Source organism: Dunckerocampus dactyliophorus, chromosome 17 (assembly GCF_027744805.1).
Source record: "Dunckerocampus dactyliophorus isolate RoL2022-P2 chromosome 17, RoL_Ddac_1.1, whole genome shotgun sequence".
NCBI lineage: Eukaryota > Metazoa > Chordata > Actinopteri > Syngnathiformes > Syngnathidae > Dunckerocampus > Dunckerocampus dactyliophorus.
Window position 1 is genome coordinate 6,991,660 of NC_072835.1, and position 25,032 is coordinate 7,016,691.

At 41.5% G+C, this 25,032-nt stretch overlaps 1 protein-coding gene across 3 annotated transcripts in view; it reads left to right on the plus strand.

Moving 5' to 3' along the window:
* fpgs (folylpolyglutamate synthase) overlaps positions 1-21,980 on the plus strand; it is a 51,819-nt gene extending 29,839 nt beyond the window's left edge. For all 3 annotated transcript variants that reach the window (XM_054758337.1, XM_054758340.1, XM_054758338.1), the window contains 7 exons: positions 3,280-3,357; positions 3,632-3,779; positions 3,849-3,932; positions 5,540-5,690; positions 12,309-12,384; positions 14,589-14,655; positions 15,621-21,980. In XM_054758337.1, the coding sequence (XP_054614312.1) occupies positions 3,280-3,357; positions 3,632-3,779; positions 3,849-3,932; positions 5,540-5,690; positions 12,309-12,384; positions 14,589-14,655; positions 15,621-16,003 (987 nt within the window). In that variant the 3' untranslated portion in view covers positions 16,004-21,980. The remainder of the gene's footprint in view (positions 1-3,279; positions 3,358-3,631; positions 3,780-3,848; positions 3,933-5,539; positions 5,691-12,308; positions 12,385-14,588; positions 14,656-15,620) is intronic.
* Positions 21,981-25,032: the final 3,052 nt, after the last annotated feature.

Sequence of the window (25,032 nt, forward strand, 5' to 3'; positions counted from 1 at the left end):
ACAGAGGAGTACCATCTAAGCACAGTGGCTACGAGTACCAACTCATAGTGCCTGTTGCGCAAGTGCCACAGTTCCTCGCCTACTTCCGTAAGTCCTTTTGGAGGCCATCTTGGAAGGATGAAGCACTCCTAAAAGTTCTGGAAGTGGCTTGGTGCCCATCAGTCCGGAAAGACGTTTGGAACCACGTCAGGGCATGCAGTACGTGTCAGCAATACAAAATTACTAACAACAAGCCGGCGGGCATCTCCAGTCCCCAGAAGTCAAAAGCCCTGGAGAGATGATTGGGATGGACTTCATTGGCCTGTTTCCACTTAGCAAGGCCCGGAACTCAGTACTGATGGTGGTGGTGGACTACTACTCAAATTGGGTGGAGCTTTTTGCACTAAGGGATGCTAAAAGTCTGCTCGCTGGGCGGTTCCCAAATTCATGGTGTCGGACCGCGACCCGTGCTTCACAAGTCAGTTTATGTCCCGTCTGTGTGAAGCCTAGGGGGTGACCCATAAGCTCACCACAGCTTACCATCCCCAAACCAATATGACTGAGCGAGTCAATCGGACCCTCATGACAGTGATTGCCTCCTTTGTCTGGAACCATCATCAAGACTGGGGTAGATGGTTGACTGAGTTCCATCTCGCCCTGAACACAGCAGTCCACCAGACAACAGGCACAACTCCTGCCATCTTCACTCTTGGATGGAATTTGATGGGACCGCTGACGGGCTGGATGCTGCTGGATAGTACAGGAGCCCATAGGCCTATACAGTATTTACACCAGCTTTATCTGTTTTCGTTATAGGGGAAAAACCCAACATTGACACCAACCGATTTTTATGGCAAGACCTCTCATCCCAGCCAGCCAGCTGGTCCAACAGTTCTGAATGACTGCTGCCACCTTTGCACAATAGAAGGAAACAGAGCAATTGAAAGTAAAACCTGAAATAATCCACCCAGTCAAGAAAATTGTCATAATACAGCGGTGTTAAAGCAAATGGGCCAAAGCACGGATCGGTGGTTGGGGGTCTGTGCCTACGTCCAGCACGGCCAAGTGTGAGTATGGTTTTTATGACCCAGATCAGAACTGGGCCACATGGGAGCCAAAAATTGGAACTGTCAATTGGAGCAAGTTGTGAAAATGCAGCCCCAAGTTAAAGCTGTGGTGACTCTGTGCACTGCCAGCAGGTGGCTCTCTGTCTGTCTTTCCGTTTTTAACTTGGATTTAGGTTAGTCACTACTGATTTTTCCATTCAAACCAGTGTGCATGACTGACTTAGGAAGCTTATATTTTTTTAAATCTCCCTATGAACTCTGCCTGGTAGCAGACTTTACCCACAGTGATCCATCTTGCTTCAAAATACAGTATAATTTAGAACAGAAGAAAGTATACTAGAACAGTGTTATCTATCTATCCATACTTAACATAATAGCTCATAAGAGTTCACATTTTTGGCAGAACTTGTGATTTTGGTTATCAAGAAAACCATGGAAGTTGCTAGATATCAGCTCTTACATTAAACACTTATCAGTTGTATTTATTAGCATATTTGTCCAAACAAATGTGCCTTTAGTTGTACCAAGCATTAAAATGGATAGGAAAAGGCTTCTTGAGACGTCATCTGTACTTCTGTGTAGAAGGTGTCGGACGTTTCGCTCCTCATCCGAAGAGCTTCGTCAGCAAACTAATAAGTGCTGGTAGCTTAGGCCTTAAATACAGTAAGAGTGGGCGGAATTGGTGTGCCAACACCCTCCTCCTATTGGTTCGTTACACTAAGCCTGGGCGGAGCAGTGGTATAATCCTATCCTGTTATTCACACCTACGATAAAAGGGAAGTGTCGCTCCCTGAATTGGGTATGAACGACTCTGATACTGGCTTGTTAGCATCTATTGTTCTGGCTCGGCCCTGCCTTCACCTCATTTGCAAGACTAAGAGCTGTGGGTTTTGGTCTCAGTAACCTGCTGAACACAGGGTCCAAATTAAACCTCAAACCACCATTCCGATTCAATGATGGGTTCTGTTGTTTGACAAAAATAGCTTCCTTTACTCCTCTTTCAAACCATCTGTTTTCTTTGGCCAAAATCTTTACCTCGCTGTCCTGAAAAGAGTGATTGGTAGCTTTCAGGTGTAGATGTACTGCTGATTGAGGACCACTAGCATTGTCCCTGCGATGTTGATAAAGCCTTTTTTGGAGCATTTGCTTAGTTTCCCCAATGTAGTGCTCTTTGCATTCCTCATCTTTACAGTGGATGGAATAGACCACATTGCTCTGTTTCTGGTTTGGAGCCTTGTCTTTAGGATGCACTAATTTTTGTCTCAGGGTATTTACTGGTTTGAAATAGGTAGGAATTTTGTGTTGCCATAAGATCCTCTGGAGTTTTTCGGAGACCCCCGCTACATAAGGGACTACCACTCCTCTCCTTTTTGCTTCTGTGGGCTTTTGGGTTTCTTTCCCTACTCTCTTCTTTTGACATTTGTTAAAAGCCCACCGTGGGTACCCACAGGTTGAGAGCGCTCTCTGGACATGTTGTGTCTCCTTTTTCTTTCCCTCAGCACTAGTTGGTATTTGTTCCGCTCTATGTTGGAGGGTCCTAATAACCCCTAGTTTATGTTGTAGTGGATGGTTTGATTCAAAAAGCAGGTATTGGTCAGTGTGTGTGGCCTTTCTAAAGACCTCTGTAAGTAGCTGTCTGTCCTTTCCTATAATTACCTTGCAGTCTAAGAAGGCTAGTTGGTTTTCTTTAGTGTCCTCGCGAGTAAATTTGATATTGGTGTCCACCGCATTGATGTGATCTGTGAAAGACTGAATTTCTTGTTTCTTGATTATGACAAAGGTGTCATCCACGTATCTAAACCAGTGCCTTGGTTTTGTCCCTGAGAAGGATGTGAGAGCCTGTTTCTCCATCTCTTCCATGTACAGATTCGCCACTATGGGTGAGACTGAATAACAGGATAGGATTATACCACTGCTCCGCCCAGGCTTAGTGTAACGAACCAATAGGAGGAGGGTGTTGGCACACCAATTCCGCCCACTCTTACTGTATTTAAGGCCTAAGCTACCAGCACTTATTAGTTTGCTGACGAAGCTCTTCGGATGAGGAGCGAAACGTCCGACACCTTCTACACAGAAGTACAGATGACGTCTCAAGAAGCCTTTTCCTCGATGGACAACTCCTGTACGACTGAGAGCCTACACAGACGCATTAAAATGGATAAATAAACTAAGAAACAAGGATGGTGTAATAATTTTTTCCATGATGTTGTGTTTTGCTCTTTTTTTTTTCTAGCCAGGAGTCCCTGCTTTCACAGTCAAACAGCCAGAAGAGGCAATGGCTGTGCTGAGGGACCGGGCCAAACAAATCAGCGTAAGTCACCATATAGACCAGGGACGACTAACTTGGCAGTCCGAGTCCAGACCCAGACATCGTCCAATACGGACCTGGACCGAGAGTCAATGAATTATTGAAGTATTTTAAGTTTTGATGGGGTGCCTCTATTTAACTTTTCAGTATCTGAATCTATTTGAATTTTAGCTGAATACCCCTGATTTAGATCAACCAAAGTAACAGTGATGATTGCATTTCATTTACCCTTTGCGCACAAACTTTCTATAGACTCCACCTGATTTGTTGTTTGTAGTGTCCTCTGTGGGTGTGTCCAGACTTTGAGGACTACCAGGCAAACTGTGGACCTCTGAGTCTAGGCTTGGCAGGGCAACACCAGCGCTCCAATGCCTCTCTCGCCCTGCAGCTGAGTCACACATGGTTGCAAAGAAGATGTCTACCAAGTAATGAACACACTTTTGCACATACCAGGTAGAACATTTTGAAGGCTGAATACTGTTGTTCCTTTACAGATGGAAAGTTTTTGTCCACCAATATTGAGATGTCCAATATCTCCGAAGCGCTTTCCTTTATACCCTCACCCAACATGAAGAAAGGTACGTTTTATACGGTAGTGTTGATCCATCCAGTGTAACATATTGTAGCTATGTTATGAATGTATGTATCAGAAGTTCAACCAGGAACAGCCAAATTTTGTATACTGTGCTCATGTCGTCATATCTTGTTTGTCATCAAAACAAATATTTGTGTGTGTGCATGCTTAGTGGCGACTGCTGATTTTCCAAGTTTACCGACCTACAAAGATGAACAGTCCAGAAGATTAAAAATTAATTTGTATTTGATTGAAGGGAATATTGGATCCCCTATCAGCCAGAAAACATTGTGACCCCCACAGAGTGGCTATGTATCTATGAAACACACAAATGAGTCCTGTCCCTTTTTTAAGAAAGTACTCTTAATCTCAAATCATTCTGTGGATAAAAGACAACTGTCACGCAAACTCTCTTCCATTCAAATAACAAGAATGTAGAACTCCACAACACTGGAATGGACTATTAGACTATCAACAGAATTGTTGACCTACACAAGACTGGAATGGACAATGACCATCAACAAGATGGTTGACCGACACAAGACTATCAATTTTGATAGACTATTGAGGGCTGAAGACCTACACAAAACTGTACTCGGACTACAGGAGCATCAACAGAAACTTGGTGAAAAAGAGACCAGACACGATTGTAGAGCTGTGAAAGACTGAAATGGACTACAGTACCAACATGATTGTACACCTACACAAGACTTGAATGGGCAACTAAACCATCAACAAAAACCTCAGTAAGAACGAGACAAAATAAGATTGTAGACCTATCACCAAGATTGTGGACTACAAGACTATTGACAAGGTTGTAGACCGACACATGGCTGGAATGGACTGCAAAAAACAAGATTATGGACCTGCACAAGACTGGAATGGACTAAAAGAGCATGAAGAAGCTTAGTGGGAAAGTGAGTACTACTGGGGCAATCATTGATAAATTGAAGAGATCCAAGATAAGTCAGTCGCCTTCGCTCTGGAGCTCCATGCAAGATTTCACCTGGTGGGTTAAGGATGATTGTGAGAAAGGTGAGAGTAGCCAACAATTGCAAGGGAGGAGCTGGTTGATGATTTCAAGGTAGTTGGGAGCACAGTCAGCAAGAAAAGTATTAGACACTTTGCTGGAATGAATTGAGATCCTGCATTGCCCGCAAGGTCCCCTTGCTCAAGAAGACACAGGTACAGACCCATCTGAACTTCTGTCTTGAAAACACCTGAATGACTCACACAAGGCTTGGGAGAACGTGATGTGCTCACATGACACCAAAATGGAGCTCTTTGGCATCAAGTGGACTGGATGTGTTTTGGATGCAGAGAAATGGTGAGTATGAGTGCAACAGCAGCATTCCTACTGTCAAGCATGGAGGTGGAAATCTTCTGCTTTGGGGATGTTTCTCAGACCTTCCTAATGTGTGCAACCCTGGTGAGCAACTACAAGAAACGTCTACACCACCTACTGACCCACCTTTTGTACTGCCATAAAACATTTACCTTTATCTGACAGTATCAGATAGTAATGATCGAAGACACAGACAGACAGCATTTTAATATTATACTTTTAATTTTAACCTGTTGTGGATTTCTGTTTTTTCCTTTTGCTGTCAGGGTTGGCCGACACTGAATGGCCTGGGAGGAATCAAACAATGAAACATGGACAAGTCACATATTTTTTGGACGGCGCTCACACCATGCGCAGTATGCAGGCCTGTGTGAACTGGTTCCAAGAGACAGCAGCTCAGCATGAAAGAAATGCAAGGTGACTAGCAGTGATACCCATATACTAGTGTGAAACAGTGCCACCTTCCCCCAGATCATCAAACACACTTACGTAAATATTAGTCAATGACAACACAAAATGCAGTTTTTAAATGCAACGTCTTATTATTAAGGGAGAAAAAATACAAACCTACATGGTCCTGTGTGGAAAAAGTGATTGCCCCCTGAACCTAATAACTGGTTGGGCCACCCTTAGCAGCAACAAATGCAATCAAGCATTTGCAATAACTTGCAATGAGTCTCATACAGCGCTGTGGAGGGTTTTCCAGCATGAAGCGCCTTTTTAAGGTCATGTCACAGCATCTCAATAGGATTCAAGTCAGGACTTTGACTAGGCCATGCCGAAGTCTTCATTTTGTTTATCTTCAGCCATTCAGAGGTGGACTTGCTGGTGTGTTTTGGATCATTGTCCTGCTGCAGAACCCAAGTTGGTTTCAGCTTGAGGTCACCAACAGATGCCCGGACATTCTCCTTCAGGATTGTTTGGTAGAAAATAGAATTCATGGTTCCATTTATCACAGCAAAGAAGCAGCAAAACAGCCCAGACCATCACACCACCACCACCACCATATTTCACTGCTGGAATGATCTTTTTCTGAAATGGGGTATTACTTTTATAAATAATGGGACACCCACCTTCAAAAGTTAAACTTTTGTCTCGTCAGACCACACAGTATTTTCACAAAGGTCTTGGGTGTCATCAAGATGTTTTCTGGCAAAATTGAGATGAGCCTTAATGTTCTTTTTGTTGAGCAGTGGTTTTCATGTTGGAACTCTGCCATGCAGGCCGTTTTTGCCCAGTGTCTTTCTTATGGCGTGAACACTGACCTTATGAGGCAAGTGAGGCCTGCAGTTATTGGGATGTTGTGGGGTCTTTTATGACCTCTTGAATGTGTCGTCTCTGAGCTCTTGGGCTAATTTAGGTTGGCTGGCCAATCCTGGAAAGGTTCACCACTGTTCCATTCATGGATAATGGCTCTTACTGTGGTTCGTTGAAGTCCCGAAGCTTTAGAAATGGCTTTATAACCCTTTCCAGACTGATAGATCTCAATTACTTTCTTCATTTGTTCTTGAATTTCTTTAGATCTCGCCATGATGCCTAGCTTTTGAGGACCTTATGGTCTACTTCATTTTGTCAGGCAGGTCCTATTGAAGTGATTTCTTGATTGAGAGCATGTGTGGCAGTAGTCAGGCCTGGGTGTGGCTAAAGAAATTGAACTCAACTTAACTGTGGTTTATCACACTTACGTTTTAACAGGGGGGGTGGGCAATCACTTTTTCACATAGGGCCACATAGGTTTGGATTTTTCTTTCTCCCTTAAGTTTTATTCAAAAACTGCATTTTGTGTTCAGTTCTGTTGTCATTGACTAATATTTACATTTTACATTTGTTTGATGATCTGAGACATTTAAGTGTGGCAAACATGCAAAAAAAATAAGAACTCAGGAAGGGGCAAACACTTTTTCACACTAGTGTACATACAATACATTGAAATGATTACTTTTTTTTATATATATAATTTCAATTGTATCACCATAATGAAGTGTGCCAGTCAGTATTCACATGATCACAGCAAACATCCGACAACATCCTCTAGGCCACATTTGTGAATGTTTAGTACAGTGGTTCTTAACCTTCTTAACCTTAATCAAACCCTCAGAGGTTGGGTGAATCAGTCCCAGGGTTTCAGCAGAGGTCCAGACACAAACAGCGCATCTTCAAGCAGCAATCCTTTTTGAGGATGGTAGACATAAAAACGAAGAAAAGGAGCAGACTTTGTTGCGGAAATGATTCAATGATTCGGAAATGATACGAGAGTGGCATTTGGCAAGATGACGCCATGCATAAACTGGGGCCTTAATTATAAAGCTTGCCCGCTAGTGCTCCATGTCTCGCCTTTCTTTAGGCAGTTTTTTGTTGCATATGTCAAATATGTCATCAATAGCAACGTTTATTTACCATAGCCTTTATTTGTGTGGATAGTGTCAGGGCCGTTTGCGTAAACATACGCTTTCCTTTTCCACAAATGATGGGCTTTTCTTTTGTTGTGCTTTAAAAATAACGTACACTAGTTTCTCATAAAAATAATTGTAACATACCTAATATTTTGATTGTGTTAATGTCATCATGAAGTTACCATAAATCATGGTGTATAAACCACACCCGTGTATAAACCGCACCCCCATTTTCAGGCTCACGGCGGGGGGGAAAAAATTTTTTTGTTCATAAATGCTTGCCAACTCTTTCATCTCAAATCAACATGCGTAAAGGTACTAAGCAATTTCAAAAAGAAGAAGAAAGGAGAAATCTGCCGTCCATCAATTCATCTGCAATGGAATTCATGTAAGAAAAGTTTGCCGTCAACTTGCCGATGATGTCCACTCTCCAACGCCGGATGACTGACTCGTCCACACCGTGCTGCCGTCCTGCTGCCCGGTTCCCAAACTCTTCTGCATACCGGCAGACGGAGAGTTTGAACGCTGCGGTGAAAGATCGTGGTGGCATTTTGAGAGGGTACAGGCCCGGTCACACCGCCCGAACTTTGTTGTCGCGTCCCTTGTACGGTAGGAAGAGGGGGCCGAATTTCGACAACGCTTGTTACAGCGCACAAAATGGGGGAAAAAAAATAGAAAACACGGGCGTTGTCCTAGCGGTGCACCGCTGAAGCCGGCGTTGCTTTAGCCTTGATTTAACAGTTGCGAATGTTGGTTTAGCGGTGACACGAGCGGTGATAGAGCGGCGTTCTGCGCATGCGGATCAGTTATCCATGTATTGTACAGAACACATAATGCTGCATTGCTTCAGTGTGAATTTGAATAACCTACAACGTTGTATTGTATTTTACATCTGCAATGTTTTAATGGAAGCTTAGGTTATTCAGTATATAGAGATCGTTTCACTGTGTGGAAAATAAAAGCATCAGCCGTCAGATAAGTTAGAAATTGCATACACAAGCATTTTCAGCAACTGTACAGCAGAGGGCGCTAAATTCAAAGCAACTGTCTGACCCACAGACGGCTATTCTAAAATGGACTTCTTGTCAATTTCTCCCTGTACAGTCTGGTCACAGACCTGTCATCGTGTATAAACCGCACCCCGATTTTTTGCTTCTTACATGTGGGGAAAAAAGTGCGGTTTATACACGGTGATTTACGGTAAATATTTTTAAACTATACGTGCGCAATTACAGCAATTAATTTTCGACATAACTTCATCCTCATTTTGAGTCATTTCATCCACCTTTAAATTAAATACATTTTGCTAAGCTTATGTTCATCTAAAATGTGGTCTCAATTAGGAAAATGTAGAAATATGCTCACTAAAAATGGAAATGTGTGTCTTGATATCCAACCACTTTTTTAAGTTCTGCCACGGGTCGTCTCGTTCCACTGAAGCTGTTGACAGCAAATGCTACTTGCTGCCACTCGCTCATCTTCCTCTTGTTCATAATGCCACTGCTGTGCGTACGTACATTTAGACAGCAGGTGAAGCGCAAATTGTGTGAATGAGTGCGTACGCCACTTTTTTTTTTTTTTTTTTTTTTTAGGTTTGAATATTTTTGTCCGTACGCATATTTTGGGTTTCTGGCGTATGCAGACTTTTAGTAAAATTTCTATGTACAGTTTTATAAGGGAAGCCCCTGGTCTCTGAAAGGCAACAGTAAATATTACAGTGCTTTGCGTAAATATTCATGTTTTTGTGTGAAATTCATGTTTTGCTGATTTCATTCCTTGAACACAGTGCTTTCGTGTGTAACTGATGCACGTTTCATGTAGTCCACCAGTAAAAATAGTGGAACGTCGATTAGTGCATGCCCTGGTTAGCGTGTTGTTTTTTGGTTAATGTTGGAAATTTTGCAACGCCTTCCCGACACACTTTTTTTCTTGTTTTTCCTGCTGCTACTGTGTGTTTGGTGCCAGATAACTTTTGCCAGAGAAACGGTTGTGGACTTGGAAAAAGCTCATGAGCCTTCTTTGGACCTTCTGGACTGTAGCTGTCTGCTACGCCAAGACCCAAACAACCCCAGCCGGCATGCTGCAAGAGCACAGAGCCCGAGTGAACGACGTAGCCATCACCCAACGTACCCAAGGCAGTGAATGAGACACGGCAAGAAAGGCGACCGAAATGCTAAGCTAAAGGCTAGAGTGACGTGGCCACCGCTACCTAGCCAGTTTCTATCCACAGTCCATTCTCTCGCACAAGATAAGCTAAGAGCCAGGATAACATCGCAACGTGAAATCAGGGAGTGCTCAGCTCTGATTTTTACAGAAACCTGGACCACTAACTACACTAACACGGCCATTCAGCTACAGACCCGCTCCTTCGACCACGGAGACCAGACCGCACAGCTACCTCGGTGAAAAACAAAGGTGGCGGAGTGTGCGTCTACATAAACAGATTGTGTGCAGACATTCAGGTGATGGAGAAACACTGCTTCATGGACAGTGACGTACTGATGGTAAAGTGCAGACCTTTTTATTAAGAGTTGCGTGCCGTCTTTGTGCTGGCTGCTAACATCCCACCACGGTTGATGAGACTATACCGCCAACTATACTCAATGACGTCGTGGATAAACACAATACTGCACACCGTATTTATTGCAGCGGTGGATTTTAACTACTACAACCTCACATCCTTCCAGCCAGCCATTCATTTTCCATACCGCTTGTCCTCACTAGGGTCGCGTGTATGCTGTAGCCTGTCTCATCTGTCTACGAGTGAGAGGTGGGGTTTGGAAGAGCAGATCTGAGGTTGCCAAAGTACCAACCAGCATGTGAAAACTCCAACAAGAAAAAATAACACAGACTCACGTTTACGGCATTGTGAACGGTACCTAAAGTATAAAGGTGTGCCCAGGCCCCATTTTGCATAACCCAACCACATATCCATGTTCCTCTACCTTCCCTACAGTTTGAAATGAAAACACTGATCTAGTGCTTTAGGACTGCTTTAATACCACAAACCAAGATGTGTTTAAGACTGCTGCTGTGAGTGAGGACTGTCCTTCTGGAATATGCTTCAGTCATCACAAATTATATCAGCACATCCATCAAGATTCAAGAGAGTTTTTTTATTGTCATGTGCATGGTAAAACAGCAGTTATACTATGCAATGAAAATCTTATTCTGTTCATTCTCCCAAGAAAAGAAAGAAAACACAAGAAAGAATAAGAACAAAAGAAACATAAACATATATACCAATAAATTAAGCAACAACAACAGAAGAGACATTAATACAAATAAAGTGCTATGAGTGTGTGCGTGTGTTGCGTGTGGCGTGTGTGAGTGCTTTGTTGAGAAGCCTGATGGCCTGTGGGTAAAAGCTGTTTGCCAGCCTTGTGGTCCTGGACTTCAAACTCCTGTAGCCTCTGCCTGACGGTAGGAGTGTGAATGAGTGTTGTGGATGTGTGCTATCCTTGATGAGGTTGTGTGTTCTGCGTAGGACTCTAGTTTTATAAATGTCTTGCAATGAGGGGAGGGCTGCCCCAACAATGTTCTGTGAGGTCTTGATCACCCGCTGGAGTGCCTTCTTATCATGTGTTGTACAGTTACCGTACCAAACAGTGATGGAGGCGGTAAGGACACTTTCGATAGGGCATCTATAGAAGCAACTAAGGATTTTGGTGGACATGCCAAATTTCCTCAGTCTTCTCAGGAAGTACAGTCTCCTTTGGGACTTCTTCATACCTTGTTGGGTGTTGTGAGACCAGGTGAGGTCCTCGCTGATGTGTGTGCCAAGGAACTTGAAGGTTTTCACCCTCGCCACCTCAGTCTCATCAATAAACAGGGGTCTATGTGGCTCCTTTTCCCTTGTTCTTGGGTTGATGATCATCTCTTTAGTCTTATCTGTATTGAGATGGAGATTCTTATCACGACACCAAGCTATGAGGTCCGCCGCCTCTCTTCTGTATGATGTTTCAACACCTCCAGTGATCAGTCCGATGACTGTAGTGTCATCCGCAAATTTAATGATGCTGGTGTTGTTCTGGGAGGCCACGCAATTGTAGGTGAAGAGCGTGTAGAGGGGCGGACTCAGCACACACCCCAATAACATTGTCCCCACCAAGCCCTGCAAAATGCATGCACACCAAAAACCCTGAATGAACTGTGAATACGGTCTATGCTGCGTGCACCCTCTGCTGCATTCCTCTGTGGTGACACTGAGTACAAAAAAGCCACATTCAACCTACAGTATGTAGATCCATCAGGGAAGCCAAGCGTGAACAACAGGTATTGCACTAGATGTGGAATGGATGGGGGGTAGGATTAAATAAGCTTTGCTTCTTCCTACTCCTTTTGGACATGTGGAACTGTGAAAGGAGGATTCATGAGATGTATTCCATTGTAACCTTCATGTTCAAATAAACTAAACCAAACCAAACCAAACTGTACAGGTTGAAGCTGGAGGGATACTACAACACCTCTGACTAGGTCTCTGACTGAGGGGAAAAACAAGACACGATGTATTTTACATGCCATCATGAGAGACCACAAAAAAACACATGTAGTATACAGTATGCAGGTGTAAGGTCCTGCGTTTCAGTTTCCTATACTGTCCTGTTACTTTTTCAAAAAGCAGGACTATTGTGTGTTGCAGTGGACCCGTAACCAGAATCTTGCTCTTCAATGCTACAGGAGAGAGAGACTGTGCGGCCATGCTGAAACTTCTGGTGGTAAGTAGACTGGAGTTAACATCTGCCACTGGCATCACTGCTAATAACTAGCATGCCGTGGCTGGTGAACCTTCCAATCAGAAACTCTTGTGGCATCTCTTCTTAGCTGGTTGCATGTCTATTGAGGCTGAACGATTTATCGTTTTCTGATTAAATTGCGCTTTAGACATGTGCAAATGCATATGTATTTACTGTGGATATATACTTTTTATGATATGATTTTACACTTTAAGACATACACTTCTGATTGAAATGTTAAGACCAGTTGAAGAATGCAAGAATTTACATTTTGTGCTGTTGGATCTTAAGGAGGTTCTTAGTAGAGCTTCAAAATTCAAGGAGAAGAAATGGAAGTGACACAAAAAATATTTTGAGTTAGCAATTTATTGCTAGCGGTATTCCGGTCCGATATTGATTTCAGATATTAAGCCGATTTATTTATATATATATAAAAAAAAAAAGTAAAAATCTGATCATATCAGCCTGCATCTAAGATCTTTGGAATTGGCACTCTGATAAAAGCAGTTCATTCCAGACACCGCCCAGCACATCTGTCTAGCGTAGAGCCCACGTGATCACAACAAGAGTGTGATAATGTGTTACAGTCGCAAGGAGTAGGAGTGAAGTCGGCCATGTGTATTTTTTTTTTGTTAGACGTCCAAAAAAACATTGCAGCTGTTTTGTTTGCAAGTTTTGCATTCAGCATGGTGGCACAGAACCAGGGAAGTTTAAAAAAATTTACACTATGGTGGCAGAGAACCAGTGAAATTTTTTATTTTTGTTAATTTTTTTTTTTGTGCTAAGGTCTTAAACTTTTGATCAGACTATTTAAATTTAATTGTTCTTTACAATAAATTGCCTACTCAAAATTTTTTGTCTCACTCCCATTTCTTGTTTTTTTTCCATTTGAAGCTCTTTTAGAACCTCCTTTATGATCCAAAAGTGCAAAATGCAAATTCTTGCAATTGTTTAAGTGGTCTTAAAATTTTGATCAGCAGTGTAAATAATATATATATACTTAAAGGCACATATTTTAGATGCACACACACTCTCTCACTCACTCTCACACACACACGCACGATCAATATCTGCAGTTGAAAAATTGCTAGAATTTTCATTTTGCACATTTGGATCTTAATGAGGTTTTAAGTAGAGCTACTATATGCAAAAACAGGAAGGGGGAGTGAGACAAAAAACATTTGGAACTTGTAATTTAAACACAAAAAAAAAATGAAATAGGTTGTTTATCACCTGATCAAAAGTTTAAGACCACAGGCTATAAAAGCCAAAATCTGCTCAAAATGTTCATTTTCTGTCAGGCATTCCCACTGTCATGCCCTCCTGATGGCTAAAGCTAAGAAGCTTTTTCTTTTTGAACGTGTTCGGATTGTCGAGCTGCATAAGCAAGGCTTCTCGCAGCGTGCCATTGCTGCTGAGGTTGGGAGCAGTAAGACAGTCATTCAACATTTTTTGAAAGATAAAATGGCCATGGATAAAAATGGCCATCAGTTCCAGACAGTTGATGCCCTTGGTGAAGCCATCTTCACCACTTGGAGCAATGTTCCCACTAGCCTCCTGGAAACACTTGCATCAAGCATGCCAAACCAATTTTTGAAGTGATTAACAAAAACGGTGGAGCTACTCATTACTGAATCCTACTGAGAACATTTTTTGTTCTGGTCTGGAGAGTTTTTTTGTCATTTTTTTTGAGCGATGGTTTTAAACTTTTCAGTTTCAGTTTGTTTTCAATAAATTACTTTTTCAAAGTGCTTTTTGTCTCACTCCCCCTTCTTGCTTTTGCATATAGTAGCTCTACTTAAAACTTCATTAAGATCCAAATGTGCAAAAATGCAAATCTAGCAATTTTTCAACTGGTCTTAAGATTTTGATCAGGCGTGTATATGTATCAGAAAAATGGCACTTAGATATTTAGTCCGGATGCCTCCCTGGTGAGGTGTTCCGGGCATGCCCAGCCGGGAGAAGGCCCCAGGGCAGACCTCGGACACGCTGGAGGGATTATGACTCATGGCTGCCCCCGCGACCCGGACAAGCGGAAGAAAATAGATGGATGGAGCCCCAATGCCTATATTGTCCACACTTAATGTTTATATTATGTTTAGTAATGAATAATACCTGCAAGTTATATCAAGTACTATTGTATTGCAATTTGTACTCCAACTTGAACCTTTTGGTTTGTGTTTCAGCCATGCCATTTTGATTTTGCTGTCTTCTGCCCAAACATCCCTGAGACCATCACTTCCTGTAATGCAGGTGAGATCACTGAGTCCAATATTGCTTTCTTACGAAAGAGATGCCGTCGTCCAACTAAGCAGCAGATCACAGAAGTCTTCCAATTTTGCTAATTATTTATGTTTGCTTCAGAAATGAAGAATTAGTTTACTTTTCCCACAGAAAACACATCTCATTTACCTTAAGTGGGTAGTAATTTATAAAGGTGATAATATGTAAAGCATACAATTGTTTAAAAAAAAAAAAAAACTACAAAAAAGACCATGTTTGTCTTCATGCTTCACTGATAATGTTTTGAGATTTGCACTTTGTTCGGTGGTCCTTGCGTTGGTCACTGCCTGTTGCTTGCTGGTCACTTTGCTTGTAGTACTGAACGCAGTGCTTTTGAGGAAAAATACATTGAACAAGGCTGACAGATTATTTCACAGTTTGCCACATCACTGGCTGTTTGCATGAATCACCAACTTCACAAAGTTCACTGAAAAATAAATGGTAGCCTTACAGATCACTTACAGCTGAATAACAGCTGAATAATAAATATAGCAATTTCTGATCAATACATGTCAATTTCAGACTTAAAATAATGTATAGATTTAAGCCCCACCCATTCATGGTTAAACCATGCCTACTTTCTGCTTATGTTTATGGATGGCAGGAGTGGAGTGGCAACCAGCTTTGAGGCCCATTACCGCACCTACCATGTTGGAGTGTGGCCCAGGGTGACGAACGTTATATGGCAAGCGCATCAACCCGATCTTGTGGCGGAAGCCGATGTTATCCGATTTTCAAAATAAAGCGTATTGGTAGCCTATTCCACCAGTAGGGATATGGACATCCCCATTTGTAACCTGCAGGGACCCTAAGTAGCAGTTTCAAAATAGTCCTGCTACCCATTGCCTCTGTGGGATTGTACATTTAACTGTGATTTTTGATCAGGAGAGAGATTGGGTCACCAAGGTGATATTGATCATCTTGTTGCTTCTCAGACCAACAGAACTTCAATGTGTCCGTGGAGCACATGTTGACCCGCTGCTTGGACAACGAGAGGAGCTGGCGCTTGCACAACAGCGCAGGGGACACCGGGGGCACCCCGCTTCTGATTGAGAACAGCTTGTCTTTGGCCCCTGACAAGAACGCAGACACTCTTGTGTTCCCGTGCATCCTTAGCGCCCTTCACTGGATCACACAGGGGAGGGACCCTGTGCTGGCTCACGCGTCTAAGAAAGTGCTCCCATTGAAGCCCAGCATGATGGCCAAAGCTGCTCCGCTCTGCAATGCAGCCGAGATCCACATCCTGATCACTGGCAGCCTGCACCTGGTAGGAGGGGCACTAAAACATCTTGCCCCTGAATTTGGAAATGGACCTTGAATTCCAATTCCCATGTCAAAATTATGTTTGTCAAATATGTATGGGCACTAGTATTCTGGATGGTGGTGCTAGTACGAGTAGTACAGTATCGGAGAGAAAAAATTGCATCATGAAGAAGCAAAAAAAAAAACATACACGGCACCTTACACTGGACTATAAGTCCCATTTGTTTAGAAATTTAGAAGACCAAGAACTGACATTTACAGGTACCTTGGTTATACCTCGCTTAGCATCATTCTGTTACGGAAGGTGCGACTCTCACCAAAATTTGCTCTAACCAAATCAATTTTTCCCACAAGAAACCATGTAAAGCCAATTAATACGCTCCAGAAAGTTAAAAGTACTAACACAATTCATGTTTTTATAGTTTTACGGTTATATTTTTACATGCAAAAAAAACAATTCTAAATTTGTATGAATTCATATTGATGAATAAAAGGATAAATTAACATTTCTGTTGACAAACATGAGATGTGGCAGCGAGGTCAACATGAACCCCGCCTTGGTGTTTTATTTGAGTTATTTTTTTTAATTCAATGTGTTCTCACCTCAAGTATCTGCTTTTCTTTTGGCCAGGCTGCAAAATAACCAAAGAAAGTTGCAAGTGCCAGCATTTTGATAAAAAGTGATAAACAATATTGAATTCCAGAAATAACGCATAGAAAACACAAAGATTGTGTAGTGTCTTCAATGAAAGTAAAAGTAACCTTAAATGTTCATTTATCCCTTTTCATCATTCATATGCATTTAGAATTGTTTACTGTATGTAAAACTATAATTGTAAAACTATAAAAACATGTTTTGTGTCAACATTTGAGTCAACTGCTGATGACATAGACGGGCTGACATCAGTTTCCTGTTGCTGTTTTGTTTAGCATGCTGTGAGCTAGCAAGCAAGGAAAGACATTTTGTGATTTAAAAAACAAAAACAGTTGGACTCATGTAGTGTATTAACAATACAAGGCACGCTCCATATTGTATGCTAACCAGAGAATGCACACAAACTGAGGCAAAATTGTGGCGCAAATTTTTGGCGGTAACCGAAAAACACGCTAACAGAGGGTCCATTGTATTTTGATATATAAGTCGCACGACTAGCCAAACTATGAAAAAAGTGTGAATTATAGTCCAGAAAATATGGTACACACCTTTCACATTTCAGCCACCATTTTACTAGATCTTAAAGAACAATAGTACAGAAATGAAGGTGGGATATACCTTAGAGTAGTCTGTGTACAGCTTGTAAAGCAGTATGGATTTACTGCAGCAATGACAGACATTATTGTCTAAATGTCTAGCAACACAAGTGAGTCCACGGTGAACCTGTCCAGAGTTTCAATTGCTGTGTCTCAATTGGTGCACTTGCTTCTGAAGAGTACAGCCTTTTTTCCCCAAATTACTGCTAGTTTTGCAATTTTTGCTGTTTTTAGTTTTCTTGTTTTTCTTGTTGTAACTGCACGTTGAACACGTCTGCGCTAACAGGCTAGAGAATGCGTTCCTCCGTCAACATAATCCACACTGTTTGACTGTAATTCCACTGGTGAGAAGCCATCATATATTAACTTGTGTTCATGTCACTGCAGAAACATGGAAGCTAGTGGTAACGTCATCAACCATCATACATACTCTATATACTTGACTTTTTTTTTGACATTCTGTTGCCGTACTTCCCATTAGCATGTTTTTGATTACTGTTGAAAATTTACGCCAAAATTTTGCATCTGTGTACATTTTCTGAATAGCGTACGATATGGCGTGTGCCTTGCGTTCATACATTCCGTGAATGCAAGTGTTCATGTATTTTTAATCACAACACATCCTTGTTAGCAGCATATTAGCTTGCAAATACATACTGTAATCACTTATGTTGATGGAACAGGAACCGAAAGTCAGCTCCATTGACAATTACACCACGATTCTCAAAAATAACACTAAACATGTTTTGATAATTTTACAATATAGTTTCACACACATAAAACAATTGTGAATGCATATAAATGACAGTTGAATTGGATAAACTTTTAAGGTTACTTTTACCGTCACTGAAGACGTGATTGTTGCCAGACTCCATATGACAGCGAGATCAACACGAACACCAAGCTTATGTGTATGTTTGTTCTTATTGTGGTTAATAAAAAGAAATACACCAACAGAGAAGCCGGCGAGCACCAGCGAAGAAGCAGCGGCTAAAATTGGCTTCACTTCATAAATAAGGGCGGTCGGCTCAGTGCAACATTTGCAACACAATGACATCATGCGAATGAGGGTGCACGATCAACATGAGTAATGTTCACACATTCATAGTGTAGAAATAACCTCGTCTTTGATACGCATGGGGGACTTCCTCTAAGTCACGTGTCAATGCAGGGCCGAAACACTGCAGGTTTTGTCGCCAACCAGTTTCTCCAGCAGGTGATTTAATTGATAAGCTCCCTCCCTAAAATTGAAATCACCTGCTTTAGTGACCGGCTGGAAAGAAAACCTGCAGTCTCGGCCCTCCATGGCACAAGTTTGACACCCCTGCTCTAAGTGATCAGAATCAGGGAAGCCAACAATAAATGAAGTCTGTCTCATGCCAGTGTAACCCAGGGTTTGAGGATGCTAGCTGATGTGGAACTTCAGTGTAAATAAAGGACGGGAGCTATGGCTAGGCAACTTTATCATTTACACAGCCCGTTTCTGTTAGCAACAGTCAAGGGACCTTGACTGAGACTAGTGAGAATCACTATTGAATTCAAGAAATAACTCATGTTAAAACATGAAGGTGGTGTCTGTGTTGATCTCGCGTTGTCAAGAATCACATCTTCAATAAAGGTAAACGTCATCTTAAATGTTAATTTATCCCTTTCATTTATGTATTGATACGCATTTTGAATGGTTTTCTGCATGTAACACTAATTCTAAAAATATAAAAACATGTTTTGTGTAAACATTTTTGGCTTTCTGGAACATTGGATTTACATTTTTTCTTAAATTGATTTGGTTAGAATATGTTTCGGTAGGAGTCGGACCCTTTGGAACCAATTGACGCTGGTCAAGGCTCCACTGTATTTAGAAGTTATTACCAACTCGAATGGGATGGGTTTTCTGCCCCCCCAAAAATTGGCCTGTTTTTAGGAGGAAAAATGCACAATGAATGGGTTTTTCCCACAAATAATAAAACCAAACATGTTTTTGATAATTGAATTTGCAGGAGTGGGCTGAACTGCAAATATGCGGGGGGGATCCACTAACCTCTAAACCAGTGAGTCTCAAGTGTTTGGTCGGGCCCTAAAAGTTGTCACGGGTCCATGCCTGGACAAAAAAAAATATATGGAATGACTGTATGTCCGTGAATGCACCTTGCATCCTTGTCTATGCTATTCGCTGACTATGCTGTCACGGGGTGCATGCTATGTTTCTGGGCGACTTGATCAAGCTTGTGCGGGAGGGGAAGGACATCCAGTGGGGACTTAATGTGTTGTTCCTCCAACACACAGCTGCACATATCTGCTGGAGAAGAGTGCGCCATTCAGAGAACAGCGTCTGACCGCTGCAGCTCACATTGTGTTCCAAACAGTCCCTACAATTTACAATTTAGTACAATTTGGGTCGCCGCTTGTCATTATTGGTGGGTCCCGCAGCCAAACCGGTTGAGAACCACGACTCTAAACTGTGCTGTTTGGAGTCAGGCAGCTTCAGACTGCGCCTCACACAAAGCCTTACATATGATGCTGTCGTGCCATGTTTGAAATCTCACTTGAAGTCAAACGTGTTTACATCATGGGAACATTCATCTTGAAATGAAAATGTTGAATTGTTTGTACTTCACCGATTCCAAAAGGTGTGTGTGTGTGTGTGTGTGTGTGTGTGTGTGTGTGTGTGTACTGTATATATGACACGTTCTCCAAACCTTTTGACATGGGGTTCCAAATTTAAAGTTTAGGCATGCTCAAAAAGTGCTTTTTTTTTTTTTTTTTTTGCAGGATTCAATTTCCACCACATTATAGAAAAAACAGCAGATAATTTTCAATGTTAAATTAATGAAAAACAGTGGCAGAACCCTCCCCTTCGCTCTTCAATTACCATTGTTCAGGTGTAACACAGTCCAGTCCCAACTATGCCTCACACACTTTGTAAACTAAAGTATAAAATGTATAGGTATTTATCACAAATGAATGTTAATGTAAGATGACCCATGAGCACGTGGCACACAACTATGGGGCCTTGAAGGACCGCAGGACAAAGTGGGAAATCTCAGTGCTTTAGGGAAAAAAATCAGTGAAGCATAAAGACAATTGTGGGATTTTTTTTTTTTTTTTAACAGTGGTGCATGTATGATGTACATTCTACTTATCACATACAGTATTTTTCAATTAATGGTGAATAAGATGTGTTTTCTACAGAAAATATGTCCTATTCTTCGAGGGAAAAAAAAGGGGTGGTGTTTTTGGGACCAAAAATCTATGAATTTGCAGGGCTGTGAATGAATTGTGAGTATGCTGGGATCCACTGTATACGGTACATACATGCAGTATATACACGTGTGTCAATTATTTCCCCGAAACAAACGTATTTAATTTTATTTACAATCTGGTACAGTTGTACTTTGCCACTTAACGCTTTGAGGCTTCACGCAATCACTGTTTTTCAAAAATATATTTATTAATAAATCATGCTGTTTTGTGGTTGAATGCGGCCTATTTGTCAAAAAAGATGCACATATAAGAAATATTTATGTATGTTTGCCTAAATTAAGCATTTTCAAACATAAAATGTCTAAATGAAGTAAAGACAAACACGTACAAGGCATTCAGAAGACTCATTCAAAGACATTGTGAGGATCTGTAGTATTCTACACTGGTCACTGTAATGTTTGTCACACAAGCACCAGACTTCATTGCCGGAACAACAGGCTTTTATTGCAGGTTTGAATGATCTCACAACAAGGACAATAAACCCGAACACTATTGTTGCGACCGTAATCCACACCAAGCAAAAACTCAAGTCTGATCCCCCTCTGAACGTCACTTCCTGTCTTCCCCTCCCACTCAGCTCCCCTGCACCGGAACACATTTACAGCAACATACAAGAACACTTATGTCTTAAATGACTTATTTTCTCTTGCGTCTACTAAAATGGGTAATATGAATGTAAACATGACTATAGGAGTGTTATTTAATGCCTAGAGGGCTCTAATATTAAAAAACATATTTAGAAGGTCGTAAACAGGTTTTCTATGTTTTGAACTATGCAAATATTCCATTTCCTACTTCGCGGAAATTCACTTCTGACGGTTGGGTCTGAAACCAATTAACCGCGATAAAGATTTATTGTATTGGAAGATCTGCAAGGGCTGCTTTGACTTGATTTTTTTTTTTTTTCATGCTTATTTGAAAACATGACTACCTTTTGGTGATTTTTAAAGCTAAGAGTTATTTCATTGTTTTGATTTGTCCATAACTGGGCTTGATTTCAACATGTAAGCACAAAATAAATAAATCCTTGCAAGTATGTAACTGATGGTCTAGTGGTTAACCGGCCTGACGTGCAGGCAGTGTGGGTTGGATCCTTGTGAATGCTTGTTTATACGCGTCCTGTGATTGACTGCTGACAAGTCCAGGGTTTCGTCCACCATTTACCTGAAGCCAACTGGGATGGCCCCCAGCTCCTTGCTACCCTGAACAGGATAAGTGGATAAATGAATGGGCTTGCAAAAATTAGGTGAAATTCAAAAGTTTTATTGTCTATTTTGTATTTGGATATTTCAATAGCGGTAACACTTTCTATGTTGAAGCACTGACGGTCTAGTGGTGGACATGCCTGACTTGGTGCAGGCAGGATGGCTTCAGTTCTCACTCATTCTGTTTTGTGATTGACTGGGTCAGCCTTTCTTTATTTGAACGTAAGATGAAATATCCACCCTGTCAGAATGTAATACATAAAATTGTTACATGTATTTCACAGTAAAAAACAAAATAAAATCATCACTGCAGTAGCTCAAGTGTGTCTCTGTTCGAAAATGTAAATTTTGGTCCTCTTACAAAAACACAAATGTTTGGTGAGTTTCATTTACAAAATCAGGGTATCAAATAATGATTTCCCCCAGAGTACGGTACTTAAACACTCATTTGTCCGTAACATCAAGGTTGTGACAAGTGTTTTTCACGATTGTGTCTGTGTTCACTAAAGATAAATGTCACTTGAAGGTAACGGCTATTAAAATCTGGTCTGGTCAGACCTGAATAAGTAAATATATTGGTAAAAAAAACTGGTACTGTACTCATATTTTCCTGACAACAGGCCTTAAAAAAGTGTGTGTGTGTTAACTGCAAAAAAAATAAAAATAAAGGGAATACTTAATCACAATGTCAAACTTCTGTGAAATCAAATTCTCCACTTGGGAAGCAACAAAGATTGACATCAATTTCACATGTTGTTGTGCAAATGGAATAGACAACAGGTGGACAGCAAGACACCCCCAATAATTTCCATTGACTATTTTGTTGTCACGTTTGGCCATGTAAAGAACAACGTACTGTATTTAATAAAAATATTTCATTCATTCATTCTAGGATGTGTTATTTTAGTGTTCGCTTTATTTTTTGAGCAGTGTACACTCCTGATCAAAATCGTAAAATTGGTATAAATTTGATTTTGCACATTTGGATCTTAATGAGTGGCCGCACCGTGGCCACACAGTCACAGTCTGGAGATCGGGAAGACCTGGAATTTGCTTGTTCTCCCCGTGTGTGTGTGGGTTTTCACCGGGCACTCCGGTTTCCTCCCACATTCTCAAAACATGCATGTTAGGTTAATTGGCGACTCTAAATTGTCCATAGGTATGAATGTGAGTGTGAATGGTTGTTTGTCTATATGTGCCCTGCCATTGGCTGGCGACCACTCCAGGGTGTACCCCGCCTCTCGCCCAAAGCCAGCTGAGATAGGCTCCAGCATACCCTAATGAGGAGAAGCGGTATAGAAAATGGATGGATGGATCTTAATGGGGTTTTAAGCAGAGCTACAATACGCAAACAGTGAGACAAAAGGCATTTTGAAAAAGTAATTTATTGAAAACATAGGCTGTTTATCAGCTAAAAGCCAAAATCTGCTCAAAATTCGCTGCTCAAAAAGGGTCGTCAAACGGCGACTGCTTACGTGCAGATGTTGCAGCGGGCATCCCTCATGACTGAGGGCCCTCGTCTGTGTGGTAACAGCTGGGTTTCTCAACAGGACAACGCTGCAGTTCACGATGCTCGCTTGACCAAGGACTTCTTCAGGGAGAATAACATCACTCTTTTGGACCATCCTGCATGTTCCCCTCATTTAAATCCCATAGAGAACATTTGGGGATGGATGGCAAGAGAAGTTTATAAAAATGTTCATCAGTTCCAGACAGTTGATGCCCTTGGTGAAGCCATCTTCACCACTTGGAGCAATGTTCCCACTCGCCTCCTGGAAACACTCGCATCAAGCATGCCCAAACCAATTTTTGAAGTGATTAACAAGAACGGTGGAGCTACTCATTACTGAATCCTACTGAGAACATTTTTTGTTCTCGTTTGGAGAGTTTTTTGTTATTTTTGAGCGATGGTTATTTCTGAACAGTCTATTGTTGTTTTTAATAAATGACTTTTTCAAAATGTTTTTTGTCTCACTCCCCCTTCTTGCTTCTGCATATTGTAGCTCTACTTAAAACCTCATTAAGATCCAAATGTGCAAAATGCAAATTCTAGCAATTTTTCAACTGGTTTTAAGATTTTGAACAGGAGAGAATATACAGTGGTGTGAAAGTGTTTGCCCCTTCATGATTTTTTTTTTTTTTTTGCATGTGTGTCACACTTAAATGTGTCAGATCATCAAAGTAATTTCAATATTTGTCTGTGACAAAACAACTAAACACAAAATGCACTTTTTAGATGAAACTTTTTATTAAGGGAGAAAAAAAATTCCAAACCGACATGGTCCTGTGTGAGAAAGTGATCCCCCTGTTAAAACATAACTGAGATTAATTGAGATCTATCAGTCTGGAAAAAGGTTCTAAAGCCATTTCTAAATCTTTGGGACTCCAGCGAACCACAGTGAGAGCCATTATCCACAAAAACATGGAACATTGGTGAACCTTCCCAGGAGTGGCCCGCCAACCAAAATTACCCTAAGTGACGACTCATCCAAGAGGTCACAAAAAAACCCACAATAACATCCAACGAACTGCAGGCAAGACATGGGACAATCCACAGCCCAAATGAAGGTTGTTAGTGGTGCTGAGCGCAGTCCAATAAACACCAGACTGCAACTGTGAGAGAAGGGTTTTAAGAGTCAGAGACAAAAAGAAGACAAAAACATCTTCAAAGGCCTCTTCTCCTTTAACGCCACTAAATTGCTTGTTTGGAATTTGCACCAGAGCACCACACGTGGGACATTGAAAGGTGGAAGAAAGTTTTAATTCTCTGATGAGAAAAAAAGTAACCTTGACGGTCCTGATGGCTTCCAACGTTCCTGGCATGACAAGGAGATCCCACCTGAGATGTTTTCCACACAGCACAGTGGAGGGGGCGCCATCATGATCTAGGCTGTTTTTTCCTTCAATGGAACAATGGAGCTTCAGGTTGTGCAGGGGTGTCAAATGACAGTTGACTATGTGGAGATGCTACAGGGGGCGTCCTTCATGACTGAAGACCCTCATCTGTGTGGTAATGACTGGCTTTTTCAACAGGCCAACGCTGCAGTCCACAATGCCCGCCTGACTTCTTCCAGAGGAATAACATCACTCTTTTGGACCCTCCTGCCTGTTCCCCTGATCTAAATCAAATTGAGAACATTTGGGGATGGATGGAAAGAGAAGTTTACAAAAATGGGCATCAGTTCCAGACAGTGGATGCCCTCCGTGAAGCCATCTTCACCACCTGGAGCAACATTCCCACTAGCCTCCTGGAAACACTGGCATCAAGCATGCCCAAACCAATTTTTGAGGTGATTGGCAAGAATGGCACAGCTGTTCGTTACATTTTTTGAACATTTAATTTGTACTTTAGGTGGGTTTGATATTT